Here is a 20,665-nt window from a genome sequence, read left to right as displayed (position 1 = left end):
CTTTCCTCGACATAATTTGACCTCTGTTGGTTTAAGGTGCTCTCTCACCCTGCTACATTCATCCAATTAGACACAACTAGAATAATTATTAAACCTTAATATTTTGTTAACAAAGATACATTGAACCAGCTTGCAGCCAATACCTTATAATGGAATTTGCAATAAATAGGTTCTCCTTTAGCATTCATTAGCTTGAAAGTGTGTGATCCATAACCATTCATATGGCGATGCCCATCAGGAATCCCACGGTCACTGAACAGGAAGGAAACCTAAGCCAGAAAATGAGAAAAGGTTTTCTACTTTTCAATATATTATATGCAACAGAATGTCCTAAAAGTACATAAATGTGAAAGCTATTTTGGTGTCGCATGGCAAGATCTAGTATGCACTGCAAGGTCTCTACAGTTTTATTGAACTTCTTTCCTTAACCCAGCAGGCAAAACTGAAAATGATTTTCAGTACAAGGCATGGAGAAAACCAGCATACTCATAAATGGTACATGAAACAGAATACTACACTTAGGATAGGCTTGAAAGAGCTAAATGAAAATCTAGAAGATAACCACTGTTTTCTTAAGACACACTCTCAGCACTAGGTTCACTTCATCCTGGAACACCTTCCCCTTGCATATATTGCTTTCTCCTTTTCCCTCTCCCCCAATTCCTGCCCCAGCATATCACTTTCCCTTTCTTTTACCAAGGCATTCCATCTTAATTCCCATCTCTTAAGAGGGTGATGGGACAAAAACACACGAGACTTCAGCGCGCTGACATTGCAGCGCAGACAATTCAGCGCAAGACCCAAGTGCGCCGCCAAAAAAGTTACTTTTAAACTTCATACTCTTTGCGCTGCTTTGGGGTGGGGGGGGGAGTGTGTGGAGGGGTGCAATCCCCCACATTATAGAGAAAACAACTTTTTCCTTAAATAAAAAAAAAAATCTGGAAAGTTTACTCTATAATGGAGGGTTCCAACCCCCCCCTCACAATGGCAGCGTGAAGAGTATGACGTAAACTGGGGGGTTCCCCACTCAGGTTTAATGTCACATAGATTTTAAGGAAATGTGGTTTGGGCGAGACTAAAATCTACAATGTAATTCCCATTTTTCAAAGAGATCACATGTGAATGGAATAATATTTCAGAATTAGGGTTTTATACAGCTTAAAGGCACACTTTGGTCTTACAAAAGTGCTCATTTCAGACAGGGCTTTACACAAGAGTTTAAGGGATTTATTCTCCTTAATGCCAAGTAGTTTATTTCCACCCAGTTAAAACCGAGTTCTCATTAAACTGGCAACACATATGCAGGTCTGCAAAATTTATTTTTTTATTTCTTTTAGGTATTTATATACTACCTATCAAAGCTATCTAAGCAGTTTACAATCGGCTACTGAAGCATTTTCCCTAACTGACCTGGTGGGCTCCCTATCTAACGTAAAATGGAGCAGCTGCATGTGGAAGTGGTGCTGTTACATGAAGTTCTGAAATGCCCCTTCTACTCAGAACCTGCCTGGTTCAGGCCATTCTTTAAAAAAATAAATAAATAAATGAAATATGTACTACTCAGAGGAGCTCATGAGTGGGAACAGGCTGAGAAATTGGAGCACATAGAGTGGGGAACAGGCTGAGAAATTGGAGCACATAGAGGTAAGTAAGGAGGATGTCCTCAAACAGATAGACAGGTTAAAATGCGGCAAATCACCGGGTCCGGACGGGATCCACCCGAGGGTTCTGAAGGAGCTAAGACAAGAAATAGCGGGCACAATCCAGCATGTTTGTAACCTATCCTTGAAAACTGGAGAGGTACCAGAGGACTGGAAATTGGCGAATGTCACACCTATCTTCAAAAAGGGATCAAGGGGTGACCCCGGGAACTACAGGCCGGTGAGCCTGACTTCAATTATAGGGAAGATGGTGGAAGCTATGATAAAGGACGGCATTTGCGAGCACATTGAGAGAAATGGCCTACTGAGAACAAGCCAGCACGGATTCTGTAAGGGAAGGTCATGCTTAACGAACCTTCTGTACTTCTTTGAGGGAATAAGCAGTCGGGTGGACAATGGGGAACCCATCGACATCATTTACCTCGATTTTCAAAAGGCTTTCGACAAGGTGCCACATGAAAGGCTGCTTAGGAAGCTGTGGAACCACGGGGTGGGAGGGGATGTGCACCGATGGATAGAGCACTGGTTGTCGGGTAGACTGCAGAGGGTCGGAGTAAAGGGCCAATATTCTGACTGGCGGGGAGTCACGAGCGGTGTGCCGCAGGGATCGGTGCTGGGGCCGTTACTCTTCAACATATTTATCAATGACCTGGAAAAGGAGGCAAAGTGCGAGGTTATAAAATTTGCAGACGATACCAAACTGTGCGGCAGAGTTAGCTCCAGGGAGGAGTGTGAGGACCTGCAAAGGGACCTAGATAAGCTGGAAGACTGGGCGAACAAATGGCAAATGCGCTTTAACGTGGAAAAATGCAAGGTCATGCATATAGGGAAAAAAAACCCGTTGTTCAACTACAAATTGGGGGGGGCATTGTTGGGAGAAAGCAGTCTTGAGAGAGACTTGGGAGTGCTGGTGGATGCATCACTGAAGCCATCTGCACAGTGCGCAGCGGCCTCAAAAAAAGCAAACAGGATGCTGGGCATCATAAAAAGGGGCATAACAACCAGGACGAGGGAAGTCATCTTGCCACTGTATCGAGCGATGGTGCGTCCGCATCTGGAATATTGCGTTCAATATTGGTCGCCGTACCTCAAGAAGGACATGGCGGTACTCGAGAGAGTCCAAAGGAGAGCAACGAAACTGGTAAGAGGGCTGGAACACTGCCCATATGCCGAGAGGTTGGATAGGCTGGGGCTCTTCTCTCTGGAAAAAAGGAGGCTCAGGGGTGATATGATAGAGACCTTCAAGATCATGAGGGGCATAGAGAGGGTGGATAGGGACAGATTCTTCAGGCTGAAGGGGACAACAGGTACGAGGGGGCATTCAGAGAAACTGAAGGGAGATAGGTTCAAAACGAATGCAAGGAAGTTTTTTTTCACCCAAAGGGTCGTGGACACTTGGAATGCGCTACCGGAGGACGTGATTGGGCAGAGTACGATACAAGGATTCAAACAGAGACTGGACGGATTCCTGAGGGATAAAGGGATCGTGGGATACTGAGAAAGCTAACCAGAAAATAAGTATAGAAACCCGACCAGGTCGTGCATGTGCAAGACCGGAGGGCTAGGACTTTGATGGTAAGATAGGACTCAATAGGAAACCAAGGTGGCATGGGGGCCCCTTCTGGTGATTTGGACAGGTCGTGACCTGTTTGGGCCGCCGCGGGAGCGGACTGCTGGGCAGGATGGACCTATGGTCTGACCCGGCGGAGGCACTGCTTATGTTCTTATGTTCTTATGTACTACAATCCATCCTTGGATATTCTGTAGGCCAGTCCTCACCATGTTCATTCTCAGGCGATTCTTGATGGTATCAAGCCAACGGGCCTTTGGTCTCCCCTGCTTCCTTTTACCACTGACTTTTCCGAATAGCACCTCCGTTTCTAGTGAATTTGTTCTCATCGCATGTCCAAAACAGGTCAGTTTCTTTCTGGTAATCTTGCCTTCCAGGGACAACTCTGGGTTTATATGATCAAAAACATCTTTGTTGGTGAGCCTAGCTATCCATGGGATTTAGTGAAATGGCTGGTTCTATTGCACGAGCCAGCAAGTTACATATACCTTACTGGAGGTATTTAGAAAAGCCTCTACATCTGAAAATTCATTTCTAAAATACCATCAGAATGGGACCTGGGTCGTCCACTGTTGGAAACAGGATACTGGCCTTGATGAACCTTTGGTCTGTCCCAGTATGGTAGTTATGTTCTTAATGGAGCATGTCTCATCATTGACCCCTTAATTTGGATCTCCACATTCTACATAAAACTGGGCTCCAAATCTAGGCAAATGAATTGCGGTTCAAAGTTTAGGTTGCCAAGTTTTAATTGAATGTCTCCTTAAATTTTAGAACTGAGCCCACAGTGTCCCATTACCCAGGAGTCAGCATATGGGGAACAGTGAGTGATGTGGGTCTTGTTTAGGCTTTCCTATCACGAATGGAGTTCCTTTTCTATTTTAAAAGTTTTTATGTGTTTTAAAATTGTAAACCAAGGTTGCTTCGGTAGTATATAAAGAATAAAACTGTAAACACAGTTGATTCAAATACTGAACTAAAAGTATTATGAAAGCACCAACACTGTCAGGCTGCACAAGAAAGCTGGTCTTTCCTTGACCTTGTTGCTACTTCCTCTGGTAGCATTTCTTGATCTACTTTAGTTTTCACAATGGCAGTCAAAAAGTAGTCAGATATTCAACAACCACTACCTGGGTAGTCCAGTACTGAATACCTTGATAAGGCAGTCAGGTCCAAATCTTACCTGGATAACAGACTGAATTTTGCTACTATATGGCTAACTTAGGACAGCCACCTATGTAACATCCAGATAGACTGAATATTACCACTATCACCAGAGCAGTCCAAAGATATTGCTTTCCAGACAGTGCTTCCAACTATCCCAGTCAGCAGCCTTTATCTAGAGAACTGCTTTTGAATATGGACTCCTAAGAATCTGCAGTTTCTCCAACTAGAATCCATTTTACTTAAATACTACAAAAAGCCTACCTGGTGCAAGCATTCAGGACGAAGGGTCCAAAAGTCCCATACCATATCTGGATCCTTCAGATGAGTCTGAGGGTTCCTCTTCTGGGTGTGAATGAAGGAGGGGAACTATGAAATAAAATCATAACAAGAAGGTGAACATTAATATATTCTAGTAACATTCAGTATTTGGTGTAAGCTGCAGCACTGGACATTTCTGCCACACGTTCTTGCATGGTGTGCAGTCCAGAGTCATAAGGAAAAGTTAAAGTTACAAGACAAAAAAAACAAACCACCCCAGGTATCCAAGTTTCCAAATTTATTTGGAATCAATTGCAGGATTCTGCACCTGTGTATAGTTATTTGGACTTTATCAATTTGAATTTTATGCATCCAATTTCTCATCTGGATCATATACAGCAAGGGTCTGAACCTATTTGCTTATAGCTTTGGACATTTCTGCTGCTTTTGGTACAAAAGCCAAGAAATTTTATTGCACTGGTTGTATCAGATTGGAGTTTCTGGAACTTGTGCTGGACTGGTTTTGTTCTTTTGTTGCTAACCAAGTATCCCGAGTGTGTCTTTCTAGTGATCTAATCTGTTTATTTTTGTTGTCTACTGGAATACTTCAAGGTTCTACATTGCCATCATTGGTTTTTTTTAAACTCCATTTTGCCCCTCTTTGCCAATTATTTTCTGGGCTGGGTGTGAAATGTATGCTATATGCTGGTGAAATTCAATTTCTGGTTCCTGTAATTATCAATCTGAGTACAATTTTGTGTATTCAAACTGAATATTTATATGACATCACAAATTAGCTTTAAATATTAAAAAGAATGAGGTTCTGTTTTGGGGTAGAGTAATCCTCAGAGCTCAACTAATTTCCTTGAGTATTGATAATTGGGTTATTCCAATTTCTACCCAACTAAACATTTTAGGAGTCATTCTTGACTAACAAAAGTCCAGATTTGGTTAGATCGGAAAAAGGCTTAATTTTCAGTTTTGTTCAGTATGTAGACTGAAACTAATAGTTATAAAAAGAATGTTTCCTCTCTCTACACCATGCAGACTGGAGTAACATTAATACTGCTGCCAAGGTCTGGTAGCATACTAAATGAGAACATAGCCAAAAGTGATATTTTTGCATTGTTCTTCAGAAGGGGTCTAGAAATGTCCAAGCTCACACTGGGTGATGTTATTTAACACAAATAGCAAGCATTCACTCTCCTACTGACCAAAAGAGGGTCTCTGATAAAGAAGACGGGTGTGTTGTTTCCAGTGAGATCCCAATTGCCATCCTCTGTATAGAATTTCACTGCAAACCCTCGAGGATCACGGACAGTGTCAGCTGAGCCGGATTCTCCAGCTGTAACATAAAGACATCTAGTCAGCTTTGACTCCCTCCCCCAACACCATACATAAATCATCCTCCGAACATAATTAAAGCACTTGGAGCTGGTTTGCATCAAACCCAGCCAGATACAATATATGATTGAAGACTACAAAATCCTGAGTGGAGTAGAACGGGTACAAGTGGATCGATTTTTCACTCCGTCAAAAATTACAAAAACTAGGGGACACTCGAAGTTACAGGGCAATACTTTTAAAACCAATAGGAGGAAATATTTTATCACTCAGAATAGTTAAGCTCTGGAATGCATTGCCAGAGGTTGTGGTAAGTGCCGATAGCGTAGCTGGTTTTAAGAAAGGTTTGGACAAGTTCCTGGAGGAAAAGTCTCTAGTCGTTATTGAGAAAGACTTGGGGGAAGCCACTGCTTGCCCTGTATCGGTAGCATGGGATGTTGCTACTCTTTTGGTTTTTGCCAGGTACTAGTGACCTGGATTGGCCACCGAGGACGAGCTACTGGACTTGATGGATCATTGGTCTGACCCAGTAAGGCTATTTTTATGTTCTAATTTACCAGGATAAATTTTCACCTAGCATCCCGCAAAAGAATGAATCTGGCTTTACATGAATGTTGCTGAAATGTCTCAGGTAAGAAGACCCAAGACACTAAGGGAGGGGAATTCATCAACGCAAGCTAACAATTAGTGCACGCTAAAATGCCCATTATATTCCTATGGGCATCTTAACAGTTAGCTTACGCTAAATCTGTAGATGAATTCCCCTCTAAGTGTGATTACTTGGCAGGTATTTTATTTAAGCCTATATTTTTGCTGAAGTAAGAATACTTCAGGATTAGTTAACTCAAAATCAGAAGGAGGTGAAAGCCGAGAACTTCATGGTAGCCTCACCTACAGAGGAGAATCTTATGGCAATTGGAGTTCTTTTCCCAATGTGGTCAAACACCTTAGCCTTTGTGTACTTTGTGATGTCATGTGTCACTTCAAAATAGCCAAATGCTCCTGGGGAGAGAAAACAAAAAAAAGAAAAAGAAAATCTAAATCTCTTATTTTCACCAAATGTAAAATTTTAGACAATATAAAGCACAGTTACTTACCATAACAGGTGTTATCCAGGGACAGCAGGCAGATATTCTTGACTGATGGGTGACGGCACCGACGGAGCCCCGGTACGGACAATTTTAGAGTTATTGCACTCTAAGAACTTGGAAAGTTCTAGTAGGCCGCACTACGCGAGTGCCTTCCCGCCCGACAGAGGTGCGGTCCCCAGTTAGGATAAAACAGCTAAGAAGCCAACCCGGGGAGGTGGGTGGGACGCAAGAATATCTGCCTGCTGTCCCTGGATAACACCTGTTACGGTAAGTAACTGTGCTTTATCCCAGGACAAGCAGGCAGCATATTCTTGACTGATGGGTGACCTCCAAGCTAACAAAAAGAGGGATGGAGGGAAGGTTGGCCATTAGGAAAACAAATTTTGCAAAACAGATTGGCCGAAGTGTCCATCCCGTCTGGAGAATGCATCCAGACAATAGTGAGATGTAAAAGTATGAACTGAGGACCAAGTAGCAGCTTTGCAGATTTCCTCAATAGGAGTGGAACGGAGGAAAGCCACAGATGCTGCCATAGCTCAAACTCTATGGGCCGTGACAGAACCTTCCAGTGTCAGTCCGTACTGAGCATAACAGAATGAAATGCACACTGCAAGCCAATTAGACAACGTACATTTAGAAACAGGACGTCCCAATTTATTCGGATCAAAGGACAGAAAGAGTTGGGGAGATGATCTGTGGGGTTTAGTACGCTCTAAATAGTAAGCTAAAGCCCGCTTACAGTCCAAAGTATGCAGAGCCTGTTCTCCAGAATGAGAGTGAGGTTTCGGAAAGAAGACAGGCAGCAACAATGGATTGGTTGAGATGGAATTCAGAGACAACCTTAGGGAGAAACTTTGTATGTGTACGCAGAACCACCTTGTCATGATGAAAGACTGTAAAAGGTGGATCCACCACTAGTGCATGTAGCTCACTGACCCTCCTGGCAGAGGTTAGAGCAATAAGGAAGGCCACTTTCCAAGTGAGAAACTTGAAAGGAGCCGTAGCCAAAGGTTCAAACGGAGGCTTCATTAAGGCGGAGAGAACCACATTAAGATCCCAGACTACAGAGGGAGCTTTAAGAGGTGGTTTCACATTGAAAAGACCCCGCATGAATCTGGAAACCAAAGGATGAGCTGAAAGGAGTTTTCCATGAACTGGCTCATGAAAAGCAGTAATAGCACTGAGGTGGACTCTGATGGAAGTAGACTTGAGACCAGAGTCAGACAAAGAAAGAAGGTAATCCAACAAGGTCTCCACTGCAAGGGACTTAGGATTATGATGATGAAAAAGACACCAGGAAGAAAATCTTGTCCACTTCTGATGGTAACATTGCAGAGTGGCAGGTTTCCTGGAGGCATCCAGAATAGAACGAACGGGCTGAGACCAAAGAGTATCATTTGAAGTCAGCCCGAGAGATACCAAGCTGTCAGGTGCAGAGACTGGAGGTTGGGATGCAGAAGGGTCTCCTGATGCTGTGTAAGCAGAGAAGGAAACAATGGAAGAAGAATAGGCTCCCTGGAACTGAGTTGAAGTAGAAGGGAGAACCAATGTTGTCTGGGCCATCGTGGAGCGATGAGAATCATGGTGGCCTGTTCCCTCTTGAGCTTGAAGAAGGTTCGCAACATGAGAGGTAGCGGAGGGAAAGCATACAGGAACAGATTCGACCAGTCCAGGAGAAATGCATCCGCTGCCAGACGGTGAGGAGTGTAGAGTCTGGAGCAGAAGAGGGGCAGCTGGTGATTGTGAGGCGCTGCAAAGAGGTCTATCTGAGGAGTGCCCCACTGAGCAAAGATGGACTGTAGAGTTAAAGGATCGAGAGTCCACTCGTGAGGCTGGAGAATTCTGCTGAGTTTGTCCGCTAAGGAATTCTGTTCTCTCTGAATGTAGATAGCTTTCAGGAATAGTTGGTGATTTGTGGCCCAAGCCCAAATCTTCTGGGCTTCCTGGCACAAGAGGCGAGAGCCTGTCCCACCCTGCTTGTTGATGTAGTACATTGCAACTTGATTGTCTGTGCACAGCAGGAGGACTTGAGGAAAGAGAAGATGTTGGAAGGCCTTGAGGGCATAAAACATCGCTCTGAGTTCCAGGAAATTGATGTGATGCTTCATTTCCTGGGCTGTCCAAAGACCTTGAGTTTGGAATTCGTTCAAATGAGCTCCCCAGGCATAAGGGGAGGCGTCGGTGGTGATGACAAGTTGATGATGAGGTAGATGGAACAAAAGACCTCTGGAGAGATTTGAGGACATCAACCACCATTCTAGAGACTGACGAAGAGATGATGTCACAAATATGTGTCGTGAGCAAGGATCCATCGCTTGGGACCACTGGGTAGCTAGGGTTCATTGAGGAGTGCGCAGGTGAAGACGTGCGAAGGGTGTGACATGAACTGTGGAGGCCATGTGACCCAAGAGTATCATCATTTGCTTGGCAGAGATGGAACGTTGTGGAAGCACCTGCTGACATAGAGATTGAAGAGTTTGAAGACGGTTGAACGGCAGGAATGCTCTCATGAGGACTGTGTCCAGCACCGCTCCAATAAATTGAAGTCTCTGAGTGGGGATGAGATGAGATTTGGGTAGATTGATCTCGAACCCCAGAAGTTGTAGAAACAGGATGGTTTGGTTGGTGGCCAGGAGTACTGTCTGAGATGAATTGGCCTTGATTAACCAGTCGTCCAGGTAAGGAAAGACCTGAAGGTGGTGAGAGCGTAGAAAGGCAGCCACCACAATCAGACATTTGGTGAACACTCTTGGAGAGGAGGCAAGACCGAAGGGCAGCACCTTGTATTGGTAATGACAATGATTGATCATGAAGCGGAGGTACTGTCTGGAGGCCAGATTGACCGGTATGTGAATATATGCCTCTTTGAGATCGAGGGAGCATAGCCAGTCGCCTTGATTGAGAAGAGGGTAAAGAGTGGCCAGAGAAAGCATCCTGAATTTCTCTTTGACCAAGCATTTGTTGAGATCGCGAAGATCTAGGATGGGTCTGAAATCTCCTGTTTTTTTGGGGACTAGAAAATAACGAGAGTAGAATCCCTGTCCCTGCTGATCTAGAGGAACTTCCTCTATGGCGTTCAGAAGGAGGAGGGATTGAACCTCTTGAAGAAGGAGGGAAGACTGAGGAGTGTTCAAAGCAGACTCTTTTGGCAGACTTTGGGTAGGAAGAGTCTGAAAGTTGAGAGAATAGCCGTGGCGGATGATGTTGAGGATCCACTGATCCGAGGTGATGATTTCCCAACGGCTGATGTAAAAAGCAAGGCGTCCTCCTATAGGTCGTGGAAGATGGGCAGATGGTAGAACACTGGCTATGCCCTGGAGAACCAAGTCAAAAGGGTTGGGAAGACTTTTGTGGAGGAGGAGGCTTCACCTGTTGTTGTTGTTGTGCTGGCCTAGGGGTTTGCCATTGTTGTTGTCGCTGACGCCTAGGCTGTTGAGGAGCCGGTGGCAAAGGACGAGCCACATAGCGGCGTTGGTAGGCCGATTGCTGCCGAAAAGGCCTGGCAGGTGGGGTCTTCTTTTTTGTTTTGAGGAGAGTATCCCACCGAGTCTCATGGGCAGAGAGCTTTTGGGTAGTGGAGTCCATGGATTCTCCAAAGAGCTCATCACCTAGGCAAGGCGCATTAGCCAGTCGATCTTGATGGTTGACATCAAGTTCTGAGACCCTGAGCCATGCCAGATGACGCATGGCCACCGACATGGCCGTGGCTCGAGAGGTCAGCTCAAATGTGTCGTAGATCGACCGGACCATGAATTTGCGAAGTTGTAAAAGAGATGAAGAAGTTTGGCGAAAGGCAGATCTCTTGCGGTCAGGAAGGTACTTTTCAAAAGCAGTCAGATTTTGAATGAGATGCTTTAGATAAAACGAGAAATGAAAAGCATAATTCCCTGACCTGTTAGCTAGCATCGCATTCTGATACAACCTCTTGCCAAATTTATCCATGGCTTTACCCTCTCTGCCAGGAGGGACTGAGGCGTACACACTAGCTCCCGTGGATTTCTTTAAAGTGGATTCCACCAAGAGAGACTCATGTGGAAGTTGTGGTTTGTCAAAGCCAGGAATGGGGATGATTTATATAAGGAGTCCAGTTTACGAGGGGCTCCTGGGATGGTTAAAGGCGTCTCCAGGTTCTTGTAAAAAGTCTCTCTCAAGATATCATGGAGAGGCAATTTCAAAAATTCCTATGGAGGCTGGTCAAAATCCAGTGCATCAAGAAATGCTTTGGATTTTTTGGACTCAGCCTCCAAGGGAATAGAGAGAGAGTCACACATCTCTTTCAGAAATGAGGTGAAAGAGGTTGCATCAGGCTTAGAGGACAGATCTAAAACAGAAGGATCCTCGTCAGCCGATTAACACTCCCCCTCAGAGAGAAGAGGCTCTTCGGAGTCACCCCACAGATCAGGATCCCTAACTTGGAAGCTGCGATCCCAGGACTCCGGTGTGGAAGGTTCCAGGTGTCGAGTTTTGCGTGTCGACTTACCCGATCTTAGAGAAGCGGTACCGGGATATGTTAAGGGCTGTGTCGGTGCCGAAGTTTGCACAGCCTGGTGTAAGGACCTCGGTTCCGGTGCTAAGATCGGCATGGATACCGATGAAGCAGAATGTACCAGTACCGACAAAGTGGATGCAGACAAAAGGGGCTGCTCCACTGTCGGTACCGGTGGCTCAGACCGGACTGGGACTGGAAGGCTCGGTTTCAAGAGTGCAGGAAGGAGCTGTTGCAACTGCTCCTTGAGCTGCACCTGCAGGACGGCGGCAATTCGCTCGTCCAGCGAAGGCACTGGTACCGCTTTTTTCTTCTGCGGTACCTTCGGTGCCGCTCGACACTCCGAAGAGGAGGAACCCGAGGTCGAGGGGCTCACCTCAATCGGTGCGGAGCGCTTCCGCGGGTGCCTCGAGGTCGGCAGGACTGGGCTCGCTGCTACTGAGACCGGAGGACGCTCCAGCGGGAAAGGCTTCTTAGCTGGCTTACCTGGAGGGTGCAACGCCGGTGCGGTGTCGACGAGGTGGGTGCCGACTGAGGCGGGGCCGATGTTGGAGCCGGTGCTGCAGAATCAGACATATCGGCACCAAACAATAACTGTTGCTGGATCTGATGGTTTTTCAAGGTTCGCTTTTTTAAAGTGGCACAGCGGGTGCAGGTGGACGCCCGATGGTCAGGACCCAGGCACTATAAGCACCAGTTATGCGGGTCGGTGAGAGAAATGGGCTGTGCGCACCGCTGGCACTTCTTAAACCCGGGTTGGGGGGGCATGAACGTAAAAACGGCTTCTGCCAAATCGAAGGCCGAGGCCTCGATGGTGGCAGCAGGCCCCGCCGGGGCAAAACCGAAGAAAGAGAAGAAAGAAAAGAAAAAAGAAACTTCTTTTTTTTTAAATAAGAAAAATAATAAAAGAAAAAAGGAAATACAATTTCCGAAGAGGTTTTCGCGAGCGGGAAGGCGATCAGGAAAAAAGTTTTCAACAGCCGTTGAAAAGTGCGTCTTCTTAGCTCCGCGGAAACTAAGAAACTGGGGACCGCGCACCTCTGTCAGGCGGGAAGGCACTCGCGCGTGCGCGGTGCGGCCTACTAGAACTTTCCAAGTTCTTAGAGTGCAATCACTCTAAAATTGTCCGTACCGGGGCTCCGTCGGTGCCGTCACCCATCAGTCAAGAATACGCTGCCTGCTTGTCCTGGGATAAAAGCAATTTTAGCGCTGGAGGGGCACGTTTGGGGAGGAACATGGGTGCATTTACATTAACCGGTTACCTTGTGGGCATTGCCATGCTGATTGGTGCAGGATTACTGCACAAGCCCTTACCGCCTACAAAATACATGTCAGTAAGTGCTCACACACTAATAGGAAAATTAGCCTGTAGCCATTATTTCAGGAGGGTAAAAATCAACCTTAGCACACAGGCCACTATATTTCATTTATTAAAAATTTATAGACCACCTTATTCCAGAGCGGGGTACACAAGTATAACATTAAAACACGCATCATATTAAAACAAGTAGTAAAATAAAGAAACAGCTCAGCTCATAAGTCCCTTACATCATCTGTCTCAAACAAGTGTCGTTCAACAGCTTGTTTAAACTGACTCAAATTCATCGGCCATAAAATTTGTCAGCTTTAGGATGTGGGAAAGACCCACACTGGGTCTCTATTTACCGTGCCATAATAAAAGGACCCCTTAGTGGCCCTTTCACTAAAGAGCATTCCAAAGCATGCCTAGTGGGAAATTCAAGATGATCCACACTAAACTAGTATTCTGTAAAGGGTGCTCTGTGCAGAATGACATTTAAAGACTACCACCTTCGGGCACATTTCAGCACAGATTCTATAAACAGCGTCTAAAGCATAGGTGCCAAGGAGCACGGACCATGGCGCACATCAATCATGAATTAGACGCCGTTTATAGAATCCGCACCTAGCAATGCCTAAATTGGACTTAGGCACTGGTGGGTGTCAAACCCTTAGGCACCTCTTATTTAAACCAGGGTTTTCTTAGCCTTAATAGCAGCACCAAAATCCAATTTAAGCACCTACAAGCAAAATATGGCCAAGATCTGCCCCCTAACCATGCCCACTTTCTGGTAGGCAACTTGAACTAGGTGCCTACTTGAATATCGTAGGCACCTACCATCTAATTAATTTTAATTTTTGCCAATTATGACCTCATTATTGCTGCCAATCAAGCTTTTTAAATATTTAAATTAGGTGCCTAGATCGGCTAGACATGCTAATCTAGGAACCTAACTTCAGGTGCCATTTATAGAATCTAGGCCTTCATGCCTAATTTTTGGGGCATTAGCATTTATGCTGGGCAAAAGCTTGCACCCAACTTAGAAATAATAAAAAGAAGATGCATAAGAACTTATCTTATTCTTAAAGTGCTTTATGGGAGCACCTCCACAGACATGCCATGTTTCAAAATTTTCATCAGGGTCAAGGCTCCCAGTCCAATATTAGCAGGCAGTTCTCACGCGACGTGCGACACTCCAGTGACAATGAAATTCACTGGTGAAAATTTAGAAGCATGGCATGTCAGTGGAGGCGCTCCCATAATGTACTTTAAGAATAAGATACGTTCTTATGTATTTTCTATTTATTACTGCTAAATTTGCACAAAAAACTGCTGCATTTGCACTTTATATATAAGAAGAAAAAGTTTTAAAAATATACGAAAAAAGGATCCATTGAAGATATTGGCTCATATTATCCTTCTATGAACTCTAAATAAAGGAAAGTGAGCCCTCCGAGTATACTACACACTTTTGAAAAATATTTCGTGGTTTATAAGATAGTATTATGAATATGTTTTGATATGCTGGGAAGATTTGCTGATTTATGAATATTTGAAAAGTCCCAGATGAAGTTTAGCCAAATAGTGAACTGAGTACCTTACAAAGGTTGGCATTTCTGATGCTCATCTTGAACTATACCATCTGCCACGATTGAAGGCAATGGTCTTCACTCCTAATCCAAGGATACCAACAAATCAGATTTTCTGCATGCCTACTAACTCCATTAATTGCAAATCCATCTCATATATATTCATTAGGAATATCCTGAAAACTTCCTGACCTCTTGATAACTAGGAATGAAGATCACTGATTTTACAGGAGAAAATAGTGTGAAAGATCTATAGAGTACAAGAGGACTTGAAGATGGGAACAAGACAAGTACAGTGAAAATACACAACTAAGCAGGATATCCTACCTGCTCCCTTGGCATGTACAACCCTCTCGGGGATCCTCTCTCGATCAAAATGAGCCATTTCATCTGTGAAAACCACATCCTGCACCAGAAGAGGACCTCGGGGTCCTACAGTGAAAGCATTGAGCTTATCTGAAATAGGAATCCCAGCTCCAGTGGTCAGGGCATCGGGTGTCTAAACAGAAACACAATTAACCAAAATTAAGAAAGATCAACTAAATGAGTACAATGAACTTTAAAAAAAAATGTTTAGTTTAACTTTGATCACTTAAGTTGCAATGTTTGATGAGATGCTGAACTCTGCCACAGGTATACTTTTAATACAATTCTGCAGTTCAGGTTGGACAGTTTTATATGTCCCCGAGTCAGCCTTAAGCGAAACATGGCCATATCAGGCACTCGTAGCAAGTAGAGAATAAAGATAAAGCTTATCATTGGCTTGCTGTTATTTCCGTATTTGTGTTATGTCTATGTTTATTAAAATTCTTTATATACACCGCTTAACTAGATAACAGCAGTTTACATAACAATCCAAGAATATAATTTTAGAGAACACCATTAAAACATATAAAGTAAAAAGTGAAAGCACTCAAAAAGTATTCTTCAATATATACATAGTCATGTGAAAAAATTAGGACACCCCATGAAATATTCAGTTCTTTCTTAAGAAATGTTCACATATCGATGTCAAATCTTTATTTATCTCTGGAAAAGAAAGTGATGTAATTGCAGGTAAACAAAAATTTTCCTTGATTTAATCATGAAATACAAAGATATCCACAAAAATGTATATTCTAACTGAGGAATAAATTAGGACACCCTACATCCTAACAGCTAGTGCTACCCCCTTTGGCTGAAATATTGTAGCCATCAACCAGTCTCTGACATGGGTCTGAGGAAAGTTTGGCCCACTCCTCAATGAAGAATTCTTTCAACTGTGAGCTGTTGAGAGGTTTCTTGCATTTACAGCCCTTTTCAAATCACCCCACAGCATCTCAATGAGATTAAGATCAGGGTTTTGACTTGGCCACTACAGGACTTTCCATGTCTTAGTTTTCAGCCAGTCCTTGGTAGATTTACTGGTATGTTTTGGGTCATTGTCGTGTTGCAGGGTCCAGTTCCACTTCAGCTTTAATTTTCTTATAGTTGGTCTCACATGTTCCTCAAGTACCCTCTCTGATACACAGTAGAATTCATGGTGGATTCTAGGATGGTGAGCTGGCCAGGTCCTGCTGCAGCAAAGCATCCCCAAACCATGACACTTCCACCTCCATGCTTCACATTGGTATGAGGTTCTTTTCCTGGAATGCTGTATTTGGTGTATGGCAAAAATGTCCTCTTTTCTAGCATCCGAATAATTCAATTTTAGACTCATCTGTCCATAGAACACTATTTCAGAAGCCCTGGTGTTTGTCTACATTCTCTCTGTCAAGCTTTAGTCTGGCCTTGATGTTTCTTTTAGAGAGCAAAGGGTTCCTCCTTGCACATCTCCCATGCAAGTTAAATTTGTGCAGTCTCTTTCTGATTGTAGAGGCATGCTGTAGGCCCCGTGATTACATTTTAGGTTTTTGTAGACTTCTTTTAGCATCTTGCTGTCTGTTCTGGGGGTCAACTTGCTTGGTGGCCAGACCTGGGCATGTTGGCAGTTGTTTGGAAAGTCCTCTACTTGTACACTATCTTCCGGATCGTGGAATGGCTGATGTCATATTTTTTCAAGATCTTTTTAAATCCCTTACCAGACTTATAAGCTGCTACAATCTTCTTTCTGAAGGTCTCAGACAGCTCTTTTGATCTCACAATGGTGTTCACTCTCACCGCAGCAGTCATGAGCACACCAAACTAAATGTCTAAGGTTTAAGTAGTCAGTTCACTATTTGGCTAAACTTCATCTGGGACTTTTCAAATAGTCATAAATCGCCAAATTTTCCCAGCATATCAAAACATATTCATATAGTACTATCTTATAAACCACTAAATATTTTTCTAAAGTGTTTAATATACTCAGAGGGCTCACTTTCTTTTATTTAGAGTTCATAGAAGGATAATATGAGCTAATATCTTCAATAGATCCTTTTTGTGTATGTTTTTAAAACTTTTTCTTCTTATATATAAAGTGCAAATGCAGCAGTTTTTTGTGCAAACAGCAGTAATAAATAGAAGATGCACAAGAACTTATCTTATTCTTAAAGTGCATTATGGGAGCCTCCACTGACAGGTCATGTTTCAAAATTTTCATCAAGGTCAAGGCTCCCATCCCAACATTAGCAGGCAGTTCTCATGTTGCGCGCCAGTGCATTTCATTATCACTGGAACGTGACATGAGAATTGCCTCAGTTAGAACACACATTTTTGTGGATATCTTTTGTTTCATGAGTAAATCAAGGAAACCTTTTGTTTACCTGCAGTCACATCACTTTCTTTTCCAGAGATTAAAAAAAAAAAAAAAAGTTTTGACATCGATATGTGAACATTTCTTAAGAAAGAACTAAATATTTCATGGGGATGGCCTAATTTTTTCACACAACTGTATGTATATTTAAAAAAATGACTGCATCCAAGAACTTCCAGTCCCTCCCCAAAAATGCTAATTGAAAATATGCTTTCAAATGTTTTTAAAAATGTATTTGTGATTCTTCTTTTCTTAAATCCAAAGGCAGACTGCCATAATGTGGATGCTACATAACAAACATCTCTCATTGCATGGCTGGAATAGGATTTCAGTGTTTTAAAATTCATATGCCTTAGGTGGTATACTGTAGGAACCAGGCTTTCCCCACACATTCTTGCGTTCATAGGAGTGATGTAACCTGGGGACTTAAAAGATATTTTGAATCGTGCCTTCGGGAAATTCCTAAGTAAAAACCACATTTGGTTCTTGCAAAATTACTACTAGCAAGGATTTTTTTCCAGTATGCAATGATTTAATCAATTAAAGAAAACTAGGAAGAGAAGTTTAGTAATGTGTTTAATGAAACTTTTTGTACTCAATTCCTGGTTCCAGCTGCATATAGTTTTGCCACTGTCCTTCATACTGCTGTAGAGTTTCCTCCATTAGCTGATTTCAGACACTGGTGTTCAGTTAACTACACAGCATCAATGAATGTGGGCTGCCCGATTCCAAATGTTATAGTGTTTGTGGTGAGATACAGGGTGCAATCAAGCAACTAGCCTGGGTCCCAAGCCTAAAAAAGCTTGAAAGAGGCATCTCTCGCAGCCTAGGGCATATATCTGGAAGGGGGCCCAAACCCTTATGGCAACTTTTCTGAAGTGCCCCTCTGCTGTAGCTGCTGCCAAGCAGTTACCCCTCCTCTGCCTCAAGTGCCCCTCCGCTGTAGACGTTGTCAGTTACCCCCTCTTCCTCAAGTGCCCCCCCAGATGCAGCCAAGCAGTTACCCCTCCTCTGCCTCAAGTGCCTCTCCACTGCAGATGTTGACAGTTACCCCCTAACCTCAAGTGTCCCCCCAGATGCAGCCAAGTAGTTACCCCTCCTCTGCCTCAAGTGCCTCTCCACTGCAGATGTTGACAGTTACCCCCCTAATCTCAAGTGCCCCCCAGATGAAGCCAAGCAGTTACCCCTCCACTGCATATGTTGCCAGTTACCCCCTCTTCCTCAAGTGCCCCCCCAGTTGCAGCCAAGCAGTTACCCCTCCACCTCAAGTGCCCCTCCGCTGCAGATGTTGACAGTTACCCCCTAACCTCAAGTGTCCCCCCAGATGCAGCCAAGTAGTTACCCCTCCTCTGCCTCAAGTAACTCTCCACTGCAGATGTTGACAGTTACCCCCTAATCTCAAGTGCCCCCCAGATGAAGCCAAGCAGTTACCCCTCCACTGCATATGTTGCCAGTTACCCCCTCTTCCTCAAGTGCCCCCCCAGTTGCAGCCAAGCAGTTACCCCTCCACCTCAAGTGCCCCTCCGCTGCAGATGTTGACAGTTACCCCCTAACCTCAAGTGTCCCCCCAGATGCAGCCAAGTAGTTACCCCTCCTCTGCCTCAAGTGCCTCTCCACTGCAGATGTTGACAGTTACCCCCTAATCTCAAGTGCCCCCCAGATGAAGCCAAGCAGTTACCCCTCCTCTGCCTTAAGTGCCCCTCCCTTGCACATGCTGCCAAGAAGTTACCCCTTCTTTGCCTCAAGTTGCCCCTCCCTTGCACATGCTGCCAAGCAGTTACCCCGCAATTGTTTCTAAGGCATAACTAGCTAATTCCTCCTATTGCCTGAGCTGCAGCTGCAGCTCGCGACCCCTGTAGAACGCGACCTCAGCCGACGTTCCATCCAACGTCTCTTCTAACGGTTCGGGCGCGAGACTCCCCGCTCCCGCGCAACCAAGGTGCCGTCCAGCCGCCGGACCCCTCACCTGAGCGCCCCGGCCCTCCTTCCACAGCTGCATCTGGTCTGCTGCTCGGTCCCTCTTGCCGGCCATGTTTCGTTGCTCTTGCTGCACAATAACAGAAGCAGGTACGTTCTATTATCTTATGCTCTAATTATACGAGTCTTGATGATGATGAAGTATTAATGAGCGCGTTGCAGACTCAGCAGCAGAGCGCCTGCGCCGCTAGAGGCAGCTCCCGAGCCCACTCCTGACAGAGAGAAGCAGGAGCCCACCACCACTCTTTTGTTACAAACCCGCCCCCCTCCCGCTGCTCTGCTATTGGGCAAGAAGCTGACGGAGGGGGGCCTGAAGTTTGACAAGTGATTGGCTCTCAGCTTTGCCAGTCAAGCTCGATGGCTGGTACTTTAAATCCCTGAGCAAAGATCAGCCGGTGCTGACTTGGAGGAGGAGAAGGGTGGCAAAGCCTTATTTAAAACTGGAGCTGGCCTTTTCTTGTCTGTCTAACTAATGTACTTTATATTTAACCCGCTTTCCATGATTGCTGCAGTTACTGGCAAACTTTCATCTACAGGGTTTTGAACCTGCATGGAAGGTCACGCTAACGTGCTACACAGGATTGACAGCACAGGTGACCAATCAGAATTCAAAGGGCGATGGAACGCGAGGTCTTTAACCCACATAAAAGGGGTGGGTGCCACGCGTGTGTCCCCCCCCCCCTTGCAACACTGGGGAAAAACGCTGATTCGTTCTGTGCAATTATTAGGAGAGGCAAAAGACTGTTTTGCACTAAGTGTGACTATTTTAGCAAGATCTATAATATACAGAAGGGCTTCTCCATGCAAGGATAGAGCTGCTATTTGTGCCCCACTAGCAAACCTTGTTTAACGTCTTCTTCTTTTTCCCCCCTTTCTGCTGTTGCCTACACAGTCAGAAATTTAGCCCTTCTCGACTGCTGCCTTTTATCCCACCCAGATGATAGGCCGATCCTAGATTTCTGACAAACTCATCATTATGGGACCCACAGTGTTGATAAGTGGAATCTGGGACTATAACTTAGTCTACTCTGATTGGGAAGAACTGGCCTAAAAGTCTCCAATAGAATGGGGTAACTTGCAGAAAGATAATGTGTCTTTTACTCTTATTTGGGGTGCCTTTTTAAGCAGCAGTGGGTCTCTTTTTAATCCTCACCCACACACCCATCCTTATGGGTAGTGAGGATAGCAATGATGGATTTCTGTTATTCCCTCTTCCCATTAGGAAAGTTGGTGGTATTTCCCTGCTCTTGCTATTGCCTAATTTATAGCTCTCCTCAGCAGTGCTCCCTGATTGCCTGGTAATGTTAGGTTTGTTTTTTTTACATCTTATGTAGGGTTATCATATGGCTCCAGAAAAAGGAGAACTGATTGAGAAAGCCAGGTTTTACTTCCATTGAAAGCAATGGAAGTAAGGAGGACAGACTGAAAGCAATGGAAGTAAAACCTGGATGTCTGAATCCGTCCTCCTTTTTCTGGAGCCCTATGTAACCCTACAGAGAAATTTCATTA

At 44.5% G+C, this 20,665-nt stretch overlaps 1 protein-coding gene and 1 long non-coding RNA gene across 2 annotated transcripts in view; one reads left to right on the top strand and one right to left on the bottom strand.

Moving 5' to 3' along the window:
• The window catches only part of LOC117352212 (catalase-like), a 33,595-nt gene extending 14,179 nt beyond the window's left edge, over nt 1-19,416 (bottom strand). Inside the window, exons 1-6 of the mRNA XM_033928501.1 lie at nt 19,146-19,416; nt 14,794-14,965; nt 6,892-7,002; nt 5,871-6,001; nt 4,660-4,764; nt 144-269 (exon numbers count right to left, since the gene is read on the bottom strand). Of these exons, the coding sequence (XP_033784392.1) occupies nt 144-269; nt 4,660-4,764; nt 5,871-6,001; nt 6,892-7,002; nt 14,794-14,965; nt 19,146-19,211 (711 nt within the window). The 5' untranslated portion in view covers nt 19,212-19,416. The remainder of the gene's footprint in view (nt 1-143; nt 270-4,659; nt 4,765-5,870; nt 6,002-6,891; nt 7,003-14,793; nt 14,966-19,145) is intronic.
• A 124-nt stretch (nt 19,417-19,540) lies between these two features.
• The window catches only part of LOC117352215, a 67,384-nt gene continuing 66,259 nt past the window's right edge, over nt 19,541-20,665 (top strand). Inside the window, exon 1 of the long non-coding RNA XR_004537607.1 lies at nt 19,541-19,749. This is a non-coding gene — a long non-coding RNA (uncharacterized LOC117352215). The remainder of the gene's footprint in view (nt 19,750-20,665) is intronic.

The sequence above is a fragment of the Geotrypetes seraphini genome, chromosome 19 (assembly GCF_902459505.1).
Source record: "Geotrypetes seraphini chromosome 19, aGeoSer1.1, whole genome shotgun sequence".
Classification (NCBI taxonomy): Eukaryota; Metazoa; Chordata; class Amphibia; order Gymnophiona; family Dermophiidae; genus Geotrypetes; species Geotrypetes seraphini.
The sequence above is the reverse complement of the archived record's forward strand: the minus strand, read 5'-3'. Positions and strand labels throughout refer to the sequence as shown.